The 20,539-nt window shown below is 34.9% G+C and overlaps 1 protein-coding gene across 2 annotated transcripts in view; it reads left to right on the top strand.

The window, feature by feature from the left end:
• Positions 1 to 20,539, top strand: part of IFNAR2 (interferon alpha and beta receptor subunit 2) — a 52,150-nt gene that overhangs the window by 10,632 nt on the left and 20,979 nt on the right. The window contains exons 2-6 of one of the 2 annotated variants that reach the window (XM_056826061.1): positions 7,432 to 7,519; positions 10,839 to 10,874; positions 12,871 to 12,994; positions 15,698 to 15,867; positions 16,809 to 16,966. In XM_056826061.1, the coding sequence (XP_056682039.1) occupies positions 7,465 to 7,519; positions 10,839 to 10,874; positions 12,871 to 12,994; positions 15,698 to 15,867; positions 16,809 to 16,966 (543 nt within the window). In that variant the 5' untranslated portion in view covers positions 7,432 to 7,464. The remainder of the gene's footprint in view (positions 1 to 7,431; positions 7,520 to 10,838; positions 10,875 to 12,870; positions 12,995 to 15,697; positions 15,868 to 16,808; positions 16,967 to 20,539) is intronic. The other variant, XM_056826062.1, reaches the window with a different exon arrangement.

Genomic DNA, 20,539 nt, shown 5'->3' with positions numbered 1-20,539 from the left:
GTCATAGATATATACGAGTGGGGTTTAGTCCATACAAGTTGACATGCTTGATATTGGTTTAGTAATAAAAGACCAATGGATGTCAGCATGACAATTGTCCATCAGTAGAATAGTAAATGTCATTAAAAGTAGTGTAATGTCAGTGTTTGGTTTTTATAGTCACCAATAATGGTTTCTTCCCGCGTGCTTGTTATGCAATTAGCTGGCATCATAGATGGTACTCGTCTGCTTCTCTTCCTGGTCCGTGCCACATGGCATGACGTGTTTGGTGGGTGACCAGGTGTTTTCCTTCTCTGTAAACATACAAACAAAATCTCGACCCAAAATTATCATCCTGTTGGGTCCCTGACAGTCTTAATCTCCTGGCAATATTCAGCCCAATCCATGTACAACATACAATGCAATGTTTATCATTACATGGGAATTGTGATTTAATAATATTAGCTCATATTCCTTCTGGGGTGTAGGAGAGATAGATGGTTAGTAATACCATTTCCACCCCGTTTTTCTTTTTAAAAGCTTCAATGCCTTTTCCAAAAACGTATAGAATAAGATTGATTCTAATGAAGATCTAATTCGTTCTTACAAATTTAAAATGAATCCTATAAGATAAATATTATACATACATTTTGGATGATAGCAACAATTTGTGTTACAATTGGACAGTATTCACTGCATTGTTTTAACATATCAATAGTATGATATTCATTTGATCAAATTTGGGTAACATGGAACAATTCCACTAAAATAATTGCAGATTACATATTGTACAAATACCCTTTGAAGTTTTCAGGTACATGATCAACCTAGATCTTACAACAAATACCCATATACTGGCAGAATAGAATGCTAGTGAGTAACAATGATATTTTTCTCTAGGTAGATTGTCTTTCATACAAGTACATTTGTGTGGATATTGCATTAGACCTGCCTATAGGGCAGTGATGGTTTTTCCAGCTCATTGGCTGCTTTTCCTGTTGTCTGGCATCGGTGCCATGTTGTGGATGGTGCCAGGCACATCTGCATTGACTTTCTGGGCAGACTGTCTTTCAGCTGGATCATTTCAGTTTTCTTCCATGGACTTCTGGTATCTGGGAAAATAAACAGAAAATCTCGACCCCAAAAGAAAGCCTTATTGGGTCTTGTTAAATTAGAAAGTGGCTGAAAATATCTCCTTCGTGTGTTTGGAGTTTGGGGCTTATCAATTCTTTTGAGCCCTTTTGAAATTGCTTGCATTTAGGCCATGGATTATCCCATTCAGCCCATGTATTGCTGCTACAAGCACTGTTACTCCACAATTGTTTTGGAATAGTTAGATGTGCCCAATTATTTAAAAGATCTGTAATAACTTTGCATACTTCCCAACTTTGCATCTCCCATCACATGTTAGCTTTTAAATTTTTATACCACAGGAGCATGTTGTAATGCCTCCCTTAGTCCACAATGTCCAGTTCAGACACATGTTTGAAGTGCATGAGTGACATGATAACATTCACAAAATTTTGCACTGGTAGGCAATTTCACTTGTGTGCATAAAATATGGAGGAATACTGGACTTGGCACTCTGATGTGTCAGAGAGTGCAAGTGATCTGTGTCTGCCCAAAGCAGTGTCCCCAAGGCTATTTGCCTTTGATAATGATTTCACCTTGGCTTTGCAATATGGCATACGTAGATGTTTAATATTCACGTTTTAAACCAATAATCATAAAAACCTTATGCCATAAATCACATTTGATTTTACCAGCTTGTGCTATGAACTTAAGCAGTAGCCTATCTGCATGCAGCTTTTGCTTTTGTATAAACTTATACTGTGCATGCATCAATAGCTGCCATACCCTAAATAGTTGCAGTAAATGTTAGCATTGCAATTGCAGTGATGTTATTATTTTTAAACTGTCAAATGTAAATTTATGACTGAGAAGATTTTGATAATATGAATGGAATTATCAATTTTACCTAAGAGTTTTACAAGATTCTGTTGCCAAAAATGGACCACCTAGTGCAAGTAACATTTGAGCTTGTATACTAGTAATTGGTTTTATACTGCAATAATGATCAGGATTGATATGTGCAATTTGAATGAGTGGTAGTGTTGCCCATTCTAAACCACACCTAAGTCACTGTTACTGGTTAACAAATTAATTAATAACCTTAATAATTTACTACTGCTTAACAATTTGAATCCTACCAGCACTGTTTTTACTCTGATGCCTTGCAATGCTGAGAATGTGTCTCATATTTAGAATTGATGCTATATTATTTTGATATTGAGTAATTCTAATTAATTTGCTTTTTGGATAAAGTAGCAGTAATGTGCTTTACATACAATTTTTTAACTTTATACAGGTTTTTAAATAATGACTGCTAATTTTTATCCTTGTTGACCTTATGTCCTGTTTAAAAATTTAATGATTTCTACATATTTAAAATTGGAATATATAGGAAAGTTTTCTAAAGCATATGCCAATGGATGCTAGTCAATTAAAAATTTGCAGATTATTAATTTTGCTTTTGATAATATTCAATGCTTGCCATAAAAACTTGTAACCTGAGGTGCAGGAATATTGCCCTCCATTAATTTATCAAACTGCTTGATTAAGTTTCCTTTCCAGATCCAAATAGTTTTGGTAGTGAGTCACATGGTTGCAAGAGTCCATGAGGATTTACCTCTGAAAGCCTTGAAAAATTAGTGTTTATACCTTGCTGTTTAGCCTACCGTTATACAATAATTCATTTTAAAATATTATTACAGATAAAATATCTCCTGTAGCATATGACAAAAGTCAGAGAAAGATTTTTAACTTTAAAACTTTGCCTTATAAGAAATACAATTGGACCTTCCTATATAAATTTGCCATGTCCAATCCAAGTTAAGACAATTTAATTTTTAAATTTTGCTTCATAATAATACCATCTCTTAGCAAAGATCTGTTTGAAAGACATAACAGGTTTATACCTTTGCATTTAAATAATAGTCCTCCTGCCTTCTCTGGTCCTGCTTCAAAAGACCTGTTCCTTTTAGAAATGCTGAACTGGTGGAGAGGTTTGCTGATAAGAAAGTCTTTTTGCTCCGTTTGTCCTCTTGATTGCAAAATGTCTGTTTGCTTCCTAGTTAGGGCAAACACGTGCTCTGCTTTTTTTTTTTAAAACTGGTCTTCCTTTAGGTGCTTAAGGAATATTTTTCATGCTTTGATATGATCTTATGGTCCTTATGGGAGGGATCGTCTCCTCACCGCACTTCAACCTTACGCTAGTAGCCCAAAGTGATGAAAGGTTTGCTCTAAGTTTAAGCGTTGCTCATTAAGCTTTCCCCATTCACCTGTGCCAGGTAACTTCTGGTAGAGAACAGTGTTATGGCACAGAGTTACGATTTTTGGCTTTTTTCTTGCCCCACTTTTGCAATAAGCAATGTTTAAGTAAAGAAATTTCTTGCCATGAACTTATATTGAATTGATGAGAATGGTTTGGTTCTAGGACTTGTCGGTGTTAGTCTTCTCTAGCCCTGTATGCTTTAGCTAGAAGCTCGATACTCTGCTTTGGATGTCTAGAGGAGTCAGGATTTCAATGGCCAGAGGCTGAATTAAACTTCCGTCTGTACTATCGGAATCATTTCTAAGTTTTGTAGAAGAAACATTTCTACCTGCTTATTTCTATACATTTTAAATGGTCCTAATACTACATGAAGCATGGGTGGAGGCAGAGGTTGACATAGAATATTTCTGTCTGTTTCTGCAGCAACAGACAGGGGAGAGAGAGCAAGGACAGATCAGTCAGCTGAGGGAAGAGAGTTAAGTATATTGTTAGTATCTTTAGTGAAAGGAAGGGCAAAAGACTGAAAGATAAGTCAATCCTCCTTGTTTAATGTAGCACTTTAATCAGAATCCATGTGCTCTTAGCAGGTAATATTTGTCTTAATTTCCCATCATCTGGTGTAAAATTTGTTGCTGAAGAGTTTTGATCAGCTCTGTAATGCTGCGAGCTTCCCCTATTTTTGCATGCTTCAGCACAATCTAGAAATCCTGCTTCTCCTTTGCAGGGGGCTATCTGTAGCCTCCTTATTGCTGTTTTGGCTTGCAGAGTTCTTCGGGGAAGGGGGCGGGCTGCACAAGATAAGAAGCCTTAAAGGATGAAGGTGGCTGGAGAAGGCTGAAAGCTTCCGAGGAAGGGACTTCCTCTTGCATTTGGAAAGATTCTTCTACCTTATGATTGGGATGCTGAAATGGCTTTGCATTTAACGCCCTTTGCCTCATTTCCCACGTTTTAAAAGGTAGAGGAGGGAGCCGTGAGCCAAAGGCATTGAACGTTATGGCTTCCCCACTTTTCAGAATGGTATCCTCCATAGTGAAAAGATTAGGAGAAAGTGTTAGACTTGCCCATGGCGCTCTCGGCCATCTGCCCTAAGAGATAGGTTCCTGTGTCTGGCTACTCCTCTAAGCCTCTCTTACTGAATCTTCATCCACTGTCACACTCTAATGATGGGGGCCCCCAAAGGCTCTTATCTGGGCCCTCTTCTTCCTCACTCTCACTCATCATACATATGCAGTCTTTTGCCAGAATGTATCCTTGCAATACCATCTCTCATATCTGTCCCCTTCTCTCCAATCGCATAGCTGCCATGCTGCTGCAGGTCCACATCATGTCATGCATGAAGTGTTGCAATAACCTGGTTGGCTTCATATAAACTTGTTTACCTCCGTTTCCTCATCTGTAAAATGAGCTGCGGAAGGAAATTACAAACCACTCCAGTAGAAAACCCCAAATCGGGTCATGAAGACTTGGACACACCTGAAAAAGGACTGGGAGTCCAAAAACCAACGAAATCAGTCACATCAGTTCATCCTTCATTCATTTGCCAAAATGATCTTCCCCAAAAAACAGGTGTACACACACACACACACAACAACAACAACAACAACAACAACAACAACAACTCAGTCAATCCCAATGAGCTTTTTTGGCTTTAAAAGCCCTTTACAAACTTCTTTAGATGAATCCAGTCATCTTATACTTTCCTTTCCTCCTTATACACCAACTGCATTGGCCTTCTTGCTATTCCTCACATAGGACACACAATATCTCAGCTCTTCGCCTTTTTTTTTTTAGCTCTAACCTTCCATTTTAGAATTAATTAGACTTAGAATTAATGAGAACTAATACTGTGTATTGGTTCCAAGGCAGAAGAATGGTAAGGGCTAGGCAGTTGGGGGTTAAGTGACTTGCTCAGGGTCACACAGCTAAAAAAGTATTTCAGGTCATATTTTAATCCAGGACTTCTCATCTCTAAGCTTAACTCCCAATCCACTGAACCCCCTAGCTGCCCCCTCAGCTATGTACCTTTTCACTGATGATCTCTCATTCCTGGATGCTTCCTGCCTCATGACTACTGTGGCTTTTCAAAACTCAGCTCAAATTCCACCTTCTGTTAGAGCTCTTTCCTCTTTTTTCCTCTCACTTTTCCTGCCAGGACCTTCCCCCTGAGTGGAGTCAGTTGTATGTTGTCTTCCCCATGGAGATCATTCGTGTTTTTCTTTGTATTTCGACTTTGTTGTTGGTAGTGATCAATGACTGGTAATTTTGGAGTGCCGTTTCGATTAAGTGATGAAATCAGAAAACATACTTCTGAGCATTTAGAGATGAATTAAGACATTGAGTGCAGATGGATTTTTGACCTTTGGTCAAGATGGAGAGGAGAGCTGATCAAATTAGGGTTGTTTGGGGTTTGTTGATTTTTTTTTTTAAGGATAGAGGAAGACATAGTTGTGTTTGTAAGCAGCTGGGAAATAGCCAGTAGGCAGAAACTAAGATCAGAAAGAACAAATGGTGAGGATAGAGTAGGCAGTATGCATCAGAAAAAGGCAGGGAATGGAACGAAAGGTGCATGTAGGGGTTTTGCTTTAGCAAATAAAAGGACCACCTCTTCATGTATGACAAAGGTCTAGGAGGAGATAATGGAGGAAGATGTCTGAATGATATGAAATAAGGAGGAAGACGATAAGGAATCTTTTGGCAAATGGCTTCGTTTTTTGGTGAAGTATGAGGTAAGGACCTCTAGTGTAATTAGGGGAGGAGAAAGGATAGGACCCTTGAGTTGGGATGAAAAGATTTAGAATAATCTCAGAGAGGGAGGAAAGATGGGAGTGAGTAAGAGAGGAAGAGTTGGAAAGAGAGAGAATTTGGAACTCAAAACATTTTGTAAATGAATGTTAAAAATTGTTTTTACAAGTAATTGGGGAGAAATATAATATTAATTTTTAAAGAAAGAAAAGTAAATAAACTGGGCATGCTTTTTGCCCTAACTTAGTACATACTTCTTGGAAGTAAAAGATAAGAAATAAAAGTTCAAACTAACAACAATAAAAAAAATCAAAACATTAGCTGAGGTGATCAGGATAACGAATTGATGAGGGAGGTGTAAAAGGTTTGTCTTGCATCATTGAGAGTCCAGTTGAAATGATTTGACAAATTTGTAGTCAAGATCATTTCGTTGTGATTTTTCTCTTGGTCCATTCAGTAACACAAGAATAGGGTTAATAGACTGCATTTCAAAAGACAATCCCTTCTAGAACAAGTAGACAAGGGATTTAAGTATATAGGATAGTGTAGAGTTAAACTAATTCCCTAAGGATTGAGGATGGGAAAGGAAGAAAGTATAGTCAGAGTCAAGAATGAAAGCCTGATTCAGAAAAACTTGTTCATCCATTCCCTTTCAATGGTCATTCTTTTTTGCTACTGCAAATAATGTTGCTAGGAATATATTGGAATACATGAGAACTGTCTTCACTGTCTTTATGTTTTATGCCCAGTAGTAAGATTGCTGAATAAAAGGGGATGAACATTTTAGCAACTAATCAATCCTAACATCTAAAAAACACTTCTTATACGCGAAGCATCTTGCCATATGTTAGGGAGACAAAACAACAGCAGGAGACAAACCCTGCCTTGAAAGGGTTTATGTTAGTCATTATTCTCACATAATAATTCCAGATTGATTTCTTGAACAGTTCAACCAGTTTGAAACTCCCAAGAGTTTATTCATGTACTTATTTCCTCACAAGGATTATTTCCATCCCACTTTTTCTTTGCTCACTTGATTAATCTGAAGTGAAACATTGTCATTTAAATGTACATTTCTCTTGTTATTAGTGATTGGAACTTTTTTCTTCTGTTACTGATCATTTGCATTTCATCTTCTGAAAATGGTTTGTATTTTTTCTGATTACTTATCTATTGGGAAATGGCTCTAGAACCATACTTTGTTTTTGTTTGTGCTAGCCACAGCATGCACTATGATAATGTAATCATAGTTAGAACTAATGAATATTTGTTGAATTCTGTTTGTGTTCTTATTCTTTTGTTTCTGCCTAGTTAATATTTGTATTTTTAATAAGCTCTTTAAAATCAGATAATGTTTTCATTTAATGTCATTTCAGACATGAAAACAAAATAAGTTCATCTTAACAGCAATGCTTCTGAACCAGCATACTCTATTTATTGCATTACAATTTTTCATCCCATGGGGTAAGTTTGGAATTTTTTTTATCTTATATGTATAATCACATAATCATTAAATGCCGTGTAGATAGTGATAGCCACGGGTAAATCTTCTGTCTTTTGAAGAATAATTTGATATTTGTGTGTACCTGGGATACATTCAATGTAGCTAATGTTCTCACTGGTACAGATTGCAACACATTCATACTTTCAATATCTGTGAGATTTCTGTCTATGTTCTTCTCTACTTAGAACATTTCCTAGGTAGCAGGGCAGTAGTTGGGCTGTCCATCCACTTTCCCTGATATTCTATTATCATCTTAACTTTCTTTTCCAATTCTGCATTTCCTGAATTTCTTTTTATGCTGCTTGTCCATAAGTCATCTCTGATGATGTGTTACGATCTACTTACATCTACCATACATCTCTCCATTGCCTATTGATTCATTAACAATTTGTATTCTTTCAGGAGTTTGTAGTGTTCGGGATTCACAACCTCCCCATTCCTACCATATTGTTTGCAGGAAAAATATTAGTGTTAAAAATAGGTTTTCGAATCAGGGAGCAATTTTGCATTGTTAAAGGTACTCTGCAGATTCCTTTGATATGATCTAGCCTTCTTACTATGCTTGTTTAATTCTTAGCCAAGCTTGATGTCCGTCTACAACGCTCATTCAGGATGAATGCATAACATATTAACTCAGTGGAAACCCATCTTACTAGACGGCATAATCTGAACAATGTACCCTCTTCATTTTTTTCTTAAAAAATTAGCTTGTTTTTATTTGCCAAAACAAACCTAGAAGCTACATGAACACTTTTTAAACAAATAAAGTCAAATCTAAATAATTGGGGAAATATTAATTGTTCTTGTATAGTCAGAGCCAATCTAATTAAAATGGCAATCCTACCTAAACTAATCTACTTATTCAATGCCATCCCAACCAAATTACCAAAAAACTCATATCGAGCTAGGAAAAAATTATAACAAAAGTCAATTGAAAGAACAAAATACCAAAAGAATTATTTTTTTAATATAGAGGAAGGAGATCTAGCAGCACCAGATTTTAAGCAGGATTATAAAACAGTAACTATCAAAACTATCTGGTATTGACTATGGAATAAAAAGGTAGATTAGTGGAACTGAATAGACAATACAACAAATAGTAAAAGACAATAGTAATCTTGTGTTTGACAAAAGTATAGATCCAAGCTATTAGGATAAGAGGTCACTATTTGGTAAAAATTGCTGAAACAACTGGAAAGTAGTTTGGCAAAAACTAGGTATAGACCAGTATCTTACATAATTCATTAAGATCAGATCAAAATGGATACATAATCTAGACATAAAAGGAGATATCATAAGCAAGTTAGAAGAACAGGAAATGTCTTCCCTATCAAATGTATAGATAGGACAGAAATTGATAAGTAAACAAAAGATGGAGAACATGGTGAGATGTAAAATGGATAATTTTTTTTAATTTGGAAATTTTTATTCAATTAAGTAATTTAGAATATTTTTCCATGGTTACATGATTTATGTTCTTTCCCTCTCCTCCCCAAACCCCTCCCATAGCTGACATAAAATTCCACTGGGTTTTACATGTGTCATTGATCAAGATCTATAAAATGGATAATTTTGAGTATATTAGACTGAAAAGATTTTATGCAAATAAAACAAATGTAGCCAAAAAGAAAATAGAAAATTAGGAAAACATTTTCATAATTTTTTGGATAGTGGTCTCATATCTAAAATACATGAAGAACTTGGTCAAATTTAGGGGAATAAGAGCCATCCTCCAATTGATAAATGGGCAAAAGATGTGAACAGGTAGTTTTTGGATAAAGAATTCAAAGCCATATGGGTATATGAAGAAATGCTCTAAATCATTACTGGTTAGGAAAGCACAAACCAAAACAATTCTGGGGTATCATTTCACACCCATCTGATTAGCTAAAATTAAAAAAGTTGTGGGGAAATGGGGATACTAATATGCTGTTGGTGGAACTTTGAATTAATCCAACCATTTTGGAGAGCAATTTGGAATAATGCCTAGAGAATTATAAAACTGTGTATATCCTTAGACTCAGCAGTAGTATTGCTGAATCTCTTTCCCAAGGAGATCAGAGGAAAAGGAAAAGAACTTTTATCTTCCAAAATATTTGTAGCCATTCTCTGTTTGGTGGCAAAGAACTGGAAATCAAGGGAATGTCCATCAATTGGGGGAATGGCTAAACAAATTGTGGTATGTAATTGTGATGGAATGCTACTATGTCATAAGAAGCAATGAGAAGATTAATTTTCAAAAAATTTTGGAAAGAACTACATGAGGTAATGGAAAGAATGGAATAAGTAGAACCAAGAGAACATTATACACAGCTGTAGACTGAATATTTGAAGAATTACTTGTGAATGTGCTCCTCCAGAGAATGAAAGGGAAACATGAAAGGCATTTTATATATATATATATTTGCTACATGATACCTTCTGTGGGAGGGAGGGTCTAAACTACATAGAAATAAATTCTATTACTTTTAAAAAATTAACTCATTTTGCTAATTTATTTTGAATTATAGATCTCATTCAAGAGGGTCTATAATATTCAAGAGCTTGATACAGCCAATACAATATCATTGGCAAATCAAAGTATATAGAGGATGGTGTGATATTTAAACAATTCTCTTTCCATTGAGACTGTGTAGGACATCCTTCAGAATAGCCCATCTCTATGTTTCATACCTTGATTTATATTGATAATCAGAAGATCCGTGTACAGTTGTTACATTGATCAAGGAATCAAAGATGACCTTAACATGTACAGGTGACAGTTTATTGGAGGAAAGCCTTTAAAGACTTTAAAGCTCTGCCAAATTATATACTTTTTATAATCAATAAAAATAAATAAAAAATTTAGTGTGTATGTGGCGAACTTACTGTACTTCCTTCCGCTATTCTACCATCTTGGCTTCACCTTGAGGCAGTTTTCCTAGATTGTTTCTTATAGTATTCAAGTTTTTTGAGTTCTTATGTTCTTCTTGGAGAGCTATAATCCTTGAGCTATGGCTTTCTTTCTTTAAAATCACTATGTTTCAGCTTAAAAACGTTCTTTCTCCTAGTTGATTTCCATTATAATTCACTAAAATTTAAAATTATTCCTCATAATTGCACAGACTGATTTCTGGGAGTCATTTAGTTAAGACTTCTTTAGCAAGTGGGAGAAAATATATACCTGATATGCTTTAGTAAGAAAGTGATCAGTAATTACATATATGCATTAATCAATTAGATTGTAAACCTAATTTACAGAAATTTATTGTGATTCCAATATGCTATTTTTTTTTCTAGAGCTGACCCACCTTATGTTTTCACATGCCTTGCTGGGTAAGAAATGTATAAGTGGTTTGAATGAACTTTGAATAGGAATTAAAGTATTTAGGAGTGACTGTTTAGCAAAGTAAGAATAGAATAGTTTGGAGTGCTGATTCCAGGTGGACAACAGTTTGGGGTTTTTTTGTTTTTTGTTTTTTTTTAGTTTTTTGGAAATTTTTATTTAATTCATTAACTTAGAATATTTTTTCCATGGTTACAAAATTCATGTTCTTTCCCTCCCTCCTCCATCCCCCTCCTGTAGCTGACACGCAGTTACACTGGGTTTTACATGTGTCATTCATTGGTCAAGACCTATTTCCATGTTATTGATATTTACACTACGGTGATGAGTCTACATCCCCAATCATATCCCCTCAACCCATGTGATCAAGCAATTGTTTTTCTTTTGTGTTTCTACTCCCACAGTTCTTCCTCTGGATGTGGATAACGTTCTTTCTCATAAGTCTCTCAGAATTGTCCTGGATCGTTAGACAAGAGTTTTGTTGGAATTCAGAACACAATTCTGTGGCTCCTTTTCCTTCATTTGCTAATATTAGATTAAAATAATGACTAGATTTAGTATGAATTACATTACTGACACTGATAATTGTAAGGCACTATGAATACGTAATCATCTCTTGAATAGTCCCATCCAGGGAAGAGAGAATTGGCATGAAAAATATAATACAATGAAAAAATGATTTATCTGTGCAATCTTCTTATAAAAGAAAGCCTACAACTTGCCCTCATAACCTATAAGCATTAGGAAAGAGAACAGAATTATTTTTTGCCATTGTATTGTGCCTCCACATATCAATTATCATTTTACAGCAGAAATAATCAACAGAATAGAAAAACTTGAATCAACAGTGACAAACCTTATTAAAGAAGAAAAAGAAAGAATGATAAATTGGGAATGCAAATACACAGAAATGAAAGAAATCTTGAAGAAGAAAAGCAAAAGTAATAATGTTAAAAGAGAACATGATCTCCATACAAACCAAACATAATCTTTTTTTTAAATAATAAAACTTTTATTATACTAATTCTAAGAAAAAACAAATTAAATGATATTTGAAAACAAATTCAGTTTTTTTAAAAAGACTATATTTTTGATTGTTGATGGCTTATCTACATGTATTTGAATCAAGCCAAACATAGTAAACTTAAAGATAGGATGTGTAGACACAGTTTAAGGATTATAGATCTCACAGAAGAACATGACAACTCCAAAAATGTGAACACTATAATGTAAGAAATAAATATAGGGAAATTGCCTCAAGGCAAAGCCAAGATGGCAGAATAGCAAGAATAAGTACAGGAATTTCCTCATACACACTCAATTCCTACAAAGAGATCCAAAAAAGGCACCAGTCTATATCCCAACGGGAGAATGAATCCAAGAAAAGTGACAATGAGTCATTTTTCTGGTGCAGGTCAGCATAGGGAGACAGAAAAGTCAATAGACATTGAGGATGATGTCTGTTCAGAAGCAAGCTGCATAGAAATTGAAAGAGGACAAGACTGTGCACCAAGGCACCATAGGCAGCACAGGGGAAGAGGTACCTACTGGTAGCTTTATGCTCATGATCTGATTCCAAATCCAAGTTCCAGAGTAAACTGATAAGGGTACCTGTGTCCAGGTATGTGAGAGAGGAGAGCAGTCGCAGATTACTCTGTGTGCTTAGCAAGGATGTTCAGAAGCAAATAACAACTCTCAGACTCATATCCTAGGAGAAGAGCAGGTTCTCAGTTCCAACTTCTAGATCTGCAGGGATAGAAATGCTTGTAGAACTCTTTCTTCATGTTTCCCAGATCCTTAGGACCTTATGAAAAAACTCTTTACTTGAGCTAGTATTTGACAGGTCATAACTTAAATTGGTCTTTGTGTGCTATTTAGCCCCAGATCACTAGTGAATAGATTAAGAAAAAATGGAATGCAATGGAATGCATTTTTTTCTTGTTCCAGTATTGCTAGTTTTTGTAATTAATTTTTTTCTTTCCTTAGAAATTCCAGTGCAGTCTTGCAATTTAACGATGACATCTCATAATTTTCAGCACATTTTATCTTGGAAATCAAACAGCATTGCCACTACGCCAATTTACTATACTGTATGGTATAAAATTTGGAGGTCAGTTTTACATTTTGTACTTTGCTAAATGGTTCTCCTTTTCTATTTGGGGGCGACTATTAGTGGAGAAAATCTGGTTGTGACGAACCTACACATTAAAATAAATTTGCTGGATTTTTTCTCCCTTTTTAAGTTAAGATTCTTGATATATATATATATAAATACAGTGAGCCAAAGGAGGGGAGATAATCATATTTTTACAAAACAAGTCAAAACCATAAGTTGATCATTGCACTTAGAGTACCAAATCCATAGATTTGCTAAGTGCATTTAGAGAACAAGTCAAACCCATAGATTAACCAGATATATTTTCAGAGCCAAAGACTAGGACCAAATTCTTTAAGTCAAAATAGTAATTTTCAGTTTTAGTCTTTATACTCATTTCCCTAGTTTGGTATGTCAAACTAGTCTACTATTTCTGGAAAAAATAAATTATTTCCTGTGTGTCATAAGACTAGTATTGAACTGATCATCCCAGATTCTTATTTCACATGGAATCTCAAAGTTGAAAGGAACTTCACAGGATATCTAGTTCAACCCATACCTGAACAAGAATCTCCAAAAATCTACTCTTTAATCAAAGTCTTCTAGGGAGAGAGAACCTTCCACAGGAGCCCGTTCACATTTTAAATAGCTCTAATTGTTAGGAAATCTTATCTAAATGGGTATTTTGCAGCTTCTATCCATTATTCCTTATATATATTGTTTTCTAAGGCTAAATTCAATCCATTTGCTACATTATATAGCATTACAAATATTTGAAAACTTATCATATTCCTCTTTAAGTCTTTCCCTTTTCAAACTAAATATCCCTACTCATTTCAGTGGGTTTTCTTTGCTTGAACTCATGGTCCTTCACTATTCTGTTTGTCCTCTTCTAGCTACTCTCCCATCTTTTCAAATATGATACTTGGAAGTGAATAGAGCACTCCAGATGAGATCTGATCTGGTTTCAGTGCCCCAAGTCTTGGACACTCTTTCTCTTAGTTCAGTCTAAGATTCATATTAGGGGGCTTCAACATATAGAGAATTAAGATCTCTTAATTATCCTAACCTTTTTATTACTCAACGCCATGAGTTACTTTTATACTCCACCTTATCTAACACAAGGGTGGTCACTTTTGTTTTTGTTTTACTCATCCTAAACCCTTTCTTCATCCTCCCCATGACTTCTCGTCACTCTTATACTGTCCTTGCTCGTCACCCTCACTCTGACTGTATTATTCTCTCTTCTCTCTCTCAACTCAATGAACAACCAGTTCAACTATGCTATTCCCTTATCTTCAGTTCTGTATACTGTGTCCTATTACTATGCAAACCCCAATCCTCCCTCGCTCCTGTCTATCCCCTCTGCTCCAACTCAGATCATTCTGAACAGAAAAAAAAAATTCCTGAAATTGTGCTGATAGGACCCTTTATTATCTTTCACCTTCCACTATCCAACCTGTTGCCAAGTCTGTTGATTTCACCTTTACACCTCTCAAATATACCCTCTTTTATCCTCTGACACTACTGCCACTCTGGCACTCATTTCCTCACCCCCAGCCTATTGGAAACAACCTGCTGATGGGTCTGCCTGCCCTGAATCTCTCCTCACTCCAATCCACCCTCCATTCAACCACCAAAATGATTTTCCTAAATCTTGTGTCTGACCGTGCCATTCCCCTATTCAATAAACTCCAGTGGCTTTCTATTTTTTCCAGAATCAAATACAAAATCTTCTATTTGTCATTCAAAATCCTTCATAATCTAGCCCCCTTACACCTTTCCTGTCTTCTTACGTATTACTCTCCACCATGCTTTCTGTAAACAGTGACATTGGTCTCCTGTCTGTTCCACAAACAGGACAGACCATCTCTTGGCCCTTGGCATTTTCTCTGGCTGTCTCCCATACCTGGAATGCTTGCTCTTCCACCTTTCTCCACCTATTGTCTTCTCTGGCTTCCTTTAACTTAACTAACACCCTATATTCTACAAAAAAGTCTTTTCCAACCCCTCTTAATTTTAATGCCTTCCCTTTTTATTTTATTTCCTATTTCTGTACATAGCTTATATATAATGTACATATTTGTTTGCTTCTTATATTTCCTGTAAAATTTTGTACTCCTTGAGGGGCAGAAACTATTGTTTACCTCTTTTTGTAGCCCCAGTGCTTAGCACAATGCCTAGCAAATACTAGGTGTTTAATAAATGTTAATTGACTGTTATTGACTTATAGGCCATTTCAATTTTTTTTTCATGCTTCCCCCAACACATCTTCCCTCTACCCTTATTTAATAATCCCTTGGTAATATCCTGCACTATTTCCTCCTCTACTCCATCTGTGATGAGGAGATAATCTTTTCCCTCACCAAGACCAACCCTCTGACTCCAGTTGCCTCCAGCAGTCTCTGGAAGTTTATCTCCTTCTCTAAACTTTCCTTATATACTATGTACTCCTTGTATCCAAACACTCTTATCTCATGTCTCAAAACACTCACTAGGTCCTACCGTCTCCCTGATTATCATCCTGCTGAAACTATTATTCCCAAAGTTACTAATGACGTCTAAATTATAATATGATGGCTTTTTCTCTCTGTGGATGAAATGGAAGAAGAATCCCCTGCCTTTTACATTTAAAGCTTAAGGTATTGGCTTAGCTTGTGATTCATGTTTCAGAAATCTTAGATCATTCATTCGCTTTTTCTTTCCTCTTAAACACAGTACCGTTGAAGAATGGAAGGCTGTTGAAGATTGCACAAATATCACAACGTTATCCTGTGAAATTACAGATTTTTATGAAATTAGGGAATGCTACTTTATCAATGTAACAGGCTTCAGTGGAGAGGAAAAATTAGTTGAATGTGTTCTAAATTTCTTTCCCATATCAGAGAGTAAGTTGACTTTTTATTATTTTCATTTGCTTTTCTACAAGAATTAGGGGGGGAATGAAAATAGAATTGACTGGAGTGTGAACTAAACTAGTCATAGTTTTGGCATTTTCATCTCTCTTCATAGTTTGGCATTTTCATCTCTCTTGAGCACTTTCAATTTCTTTCATTTCCCAACTTGCAACAAAACAGCACTATCTTACATACTTATTCACACATGATTATATTTAAATATATATTACTTAAGAATTTGAAGAAGGAAAGAGATTGTGGTCAGTATATGAATAATACCACTTTCTTTCCAAAAGGGATAGGGTACCATGAAATAATTTCTGAAGAAGCTATTGCGTCCTTCTATTACTCTCCATCACGTACCCTCAACTCCATGTCCAGTATGTTCACCACCTCCATGATTTATACTCATCAGTGTGCCTAGTTTAGTTCTGGAGATATGCTGGACAAAAGGGATTTCCAACCCACCCTATCCTGTTTACTGTAGAGCTTCTTATTGTCTGCTCCCAGCTTTCTCAATAATAGAGACTTCCAATCTGAGAATGTTTTGTTGGCAAATTTTCAAACAAAATTCATTGGAATGAATAATAGTGAAACACACATATGATATTTGTAGAAATTAATCTGATCTGGTTACATTTAGTATAAAAGACTAGAAGTTAGGATATTTAATTGGATTCTGTCCTTAGCTTTCTCATGACTCATTTTATTATTCTGGGGTATTTACTGGGTTTTTATATTCTTCATTTTTCTTACCAGTAAAATGTGAATGATTCTTGACCCAGCTGAAGACTTAGTCAGATTAAAAAGAAAATATCTGCAAGCACTTAGATTCTTTGAGGACAATATCTTAGTGAAGCAAGTATTATTATTGTTGGTCTTTAGAAGATTCCTTGATTTTTAACTATTTCATGTGTGTTTTCTCTAAATAGCAATTTTAGATCCACCAGAAATTAGTATTTTTAATTTCAAGGATGCAGTTAATGTCACTGTGCATCATCCAACATTCTTATCTAAGTTAAAGGAAATAGAAAAAGACTTTTTCTCATCAGTGGTCATTAAAGTGGAGTCAAATGGCAGTTCAAGTCAGGTGAGTAGATTCGAATATTATGATTGCAACAGTAAGAATCTTCCAATGTTTAACGTGTATAAAAAAGTACATTAGTTCAAAATTTGCAACTCAAACTAAAAACTGTTGAAACACCCTGCTGGTGGGTCTGCCTGCCTCAAGTCTCTTCCTTTTCCAATCCAACCTCCATTCAACCACCAAAATGATTTTCCTAAAGCTCAAGTCCAACCATATCACTCAGAATGCTTATCTCCTCTAGTGTTTGGTGGATATGAAATAAGACTAGCAGAAGAATGGTGGATGGAGAAGAGGGGGCAAATTTCGTTGGATGGTCACAAAAGAGGAAAAGGGGAGAATTGGCTACTTCTCATACTTGGATATATAAGAAGAGTTTCCAAACATAGAAGGAGTGGGAAAGAAGGCTTCGTGTGGCCCTCATTTTCATCTCAATTGGACAAGGGAAAGTTGAACACATACGGCATTTGAAGTAAAAACACATTCAATTTGTCAGGGAAATGGATGGTGATAGGGTGCAAAAAGGATGCTTTTAAGAGGGAAGGTAGTATCACAGAGAGAATAGTCACAAGCAAAACAAACCAGCTTTGGAATACAGGATGTGAAAGGGAAGTAAAGGAAGAAAAAAGAAAGAAAAAGAACCAGTAAGCAGAATCTGTACTAGGAGAAGAGAGAAAGCCAGTGGAACAAAAGCAGATTGTTCAAATTCTGGATCTTCAGGAACAATCATTTTCTTTCACCACTATTTTCCTTATAAAGAAAAGAGATTGGGGGCAAAGCAAGGAAATAATACAAAATGGTACGCGAAAAGAAATGTACAATTAATCATAGAAATGAACATGAGTAGCATAAAATGAAAGAGCATATCGAAATGCATTAGAAAGTAGAATCCCACAATATGTTGTTTACACCCATACTTGAAGCCCAGTCAACCAGAGCTAAAATAAGGAGGTGAGCATAATTGATCATGCCTCAGATGAACTAAAGAAGCAGTCAGGATCTCAAACAAAGTGACAGTAGAAATAGAAATAAACAAGAAAATGACCTTGTACTTACAGGCCCCAGGGACAGTGAATTACTAGTAATGATCTGCATTTTCCAAATTGAATAGCATCTAAATATTTGAAAACATAGTTCACTAGATTATAGTGAGAGACAATAAAAATATAATCATTTTAGGACCTCGTTATTCTTACTGATAAAAAGAGAAAATATTAATAAATAAAATAAATAAATCTATTACCCCCCTCCCCCCAAAAAAAACCCAGAAAATTTTTAAGGAATTGAAGAGAACAAAAGGTAAGTGAGACATTATAGGTAACTGGTAATAACTGAGTGAGAATTTAAAGGGGTATAAATATTTCTCGGCTACATATATTTTAATACATAGAATCTTAGAAACAAATGCAGAAAAATACATTCTTTAATACCTTTGCACAAGAGTTATAATCAACAAAGGAACCCTAAAGAAAGGATTCAAACTTCAAGAATGTAATTTAAACCTACAGTATCCCAAATAACAGAAACAGTAGATAATTTCATTAAAGAAAGTGCCAATAATGAATGAGATCACATACTAAACTTTTGAAATGCACTCAGAGCATATCGTAAATTCTATTAACATTCAAAGATACTTAATCCTATTATTGCTTTAATTATTTTCTAGGAAAACAGTATATTCTAACAAATTTTTTCATCCTAACTATTTCCCACCGGTCAAAAAATAAAATCTAAGCAAAGGGACTATAACATATTTAAAAAATTATAAAGTATGACTAGGTTGTATTTATACCTAGAATATACGATTGGTTCAAGATTAGGAATACTATAAATATTATAGTTCATATTAATAACAGAAATAGAAACCAATACACTAAGAAACCCAGCAAAAGCTTCTGACAAAATACAATGCTCATTTCTTTTTTTTTTTAAATCATAGTAATAAATAGACCTTTTCTTATAATGGTAAGCTAAGACCTAGAGCAAACATATTTACTGGAGAAATTCCAGGGGTTTTGTGGCAAAATAAAGTAGACACATAAAACCTTTTAAATTCAATTCAACATTAACAAATAATAGTTTCTCTAGTAAGAAATAACTTCAGACATTTTCCTTTTAAAAAATATAAAATGTCAAGAAAAAAAAGAGTATGGTTCTAGAAATGGGAATTCTGTGGTAATCAAATTTAGACCAAAAAGTCCCTCTTTCTAGGTTAGATCATTGAGTTTCCCAAATCCTCAAGTGACTAATTTATAGCCAACTTATGGTCAGTGCCTTCTTCATTTAGAAAGAATAAAGATATTGCACCCAGGGATGGCCCCTTTGATTATTCCAGGGCAAGGAAGGTCCTTTAAACTGCTTTAGTAAATTTGATTTTTGGAATATTTTCAGAACAGTTTCCATTTAATTAATTTTTATGACCCCATTTATTTTATTAATATGAAAATACTAATCTGATAATGAGTTCATAGGGTTTACCAGACTGCCAACATGGTTCAAAAACAATAAGGAGAATACATAAATGACTTTTGTTCTATTTTGATGAATGAGAATATTGACCCAAAAATGTAACTTTCATCTATTATATAACTTTTTCCTTGCTCACAATTCTTCCAAATGATATCTCAACTTGTCTTGGTAAAGAGATGTCTAGGTGGAAGGTTAGGGTTTGGGTGGAGAATCAATTACTAAACTGATAGTTTTCTTTGATACTAAGTTGTCTCTTATTATCACTGTTGTTTGACATGGCTTTATGAATAGCAATAAGTCAAGAAAAAGAAATTGAGGAACTAGGTATAAGAGAATAAGAACAAGAAACAGAATTATCTATTTTTATAGATATGGAGATCTACTTAGAGAACCCTAAAGAGTCAACTAAAAATTAACTAAAATAATAACTGAAGCAAAGTAGCAGGATACAAAATTAACTTAAATCATTCTGTTTTAATACAAGAATTCTATTAATAAATTATTTTTAAAAATCTTTTAAAAAATAGAGCTAAATAATTGGAGAAATATTAATAGCTCATGATTGGGCCCTGAAAATATAATAACAGTGACAATACTACCTAAATTGATTTACTTGTTCTATGCTATGATGATCATAATATGAAAGAGCTAAAAAAATAGTAAAATGTATCTAAAGACACAAAAGGTTAAGAATCTCAAGAAAACTAATAAAAAATTGAGAAGACAGGTTACTTAGGAATACCAAACCACAACAGTTTGATATTCTTTAAAAGACAAAGTTGATCAGTAAAACAGAGCCTGTAAACACTATAATAGAAGAAAAAGCACATATAAATGTGTTCTTCGGTCATTTTGAAGAGGGAGTCATATCTGAGTCTTCATGACTCCATTTGGGGATTTCTTTTTTTTTAATTTTATTTGATTAATTAAGAAAATTTTTCCACGGTTACATGATTCATGTTCTTTCTCTCCCCTCCTCCCAACCCCCTCCCATAGCCAATGAGCAATTCCACTGGGTTTTACACGTGCCATTGATCAAGATCTATTTCCATATTATTAATATTTGCATGAGGGTGATTGTTTAGAGTCTACATCCCCAATCATATCACC

The sequence above is a fragment of the Monodelphis domestica genome, chromosome 4, assembly GCF_027887165.1.
Source record: "Monodelphis domestica isolate mMonDom1 chromosome 4, mMonDom1.pri, whole genome shotgun sequence".
NCBI classification, from domain to species: domain Eukaryota; kingdom Metazoa; phylum Chordata; class Mammalia; order Didelphimorphia; family Didelphidae; genus Monodelphis; species Monodelphis domestica.
This window is presented reverse-complemented; position numbering and strand designations above follow the sequence as displayed.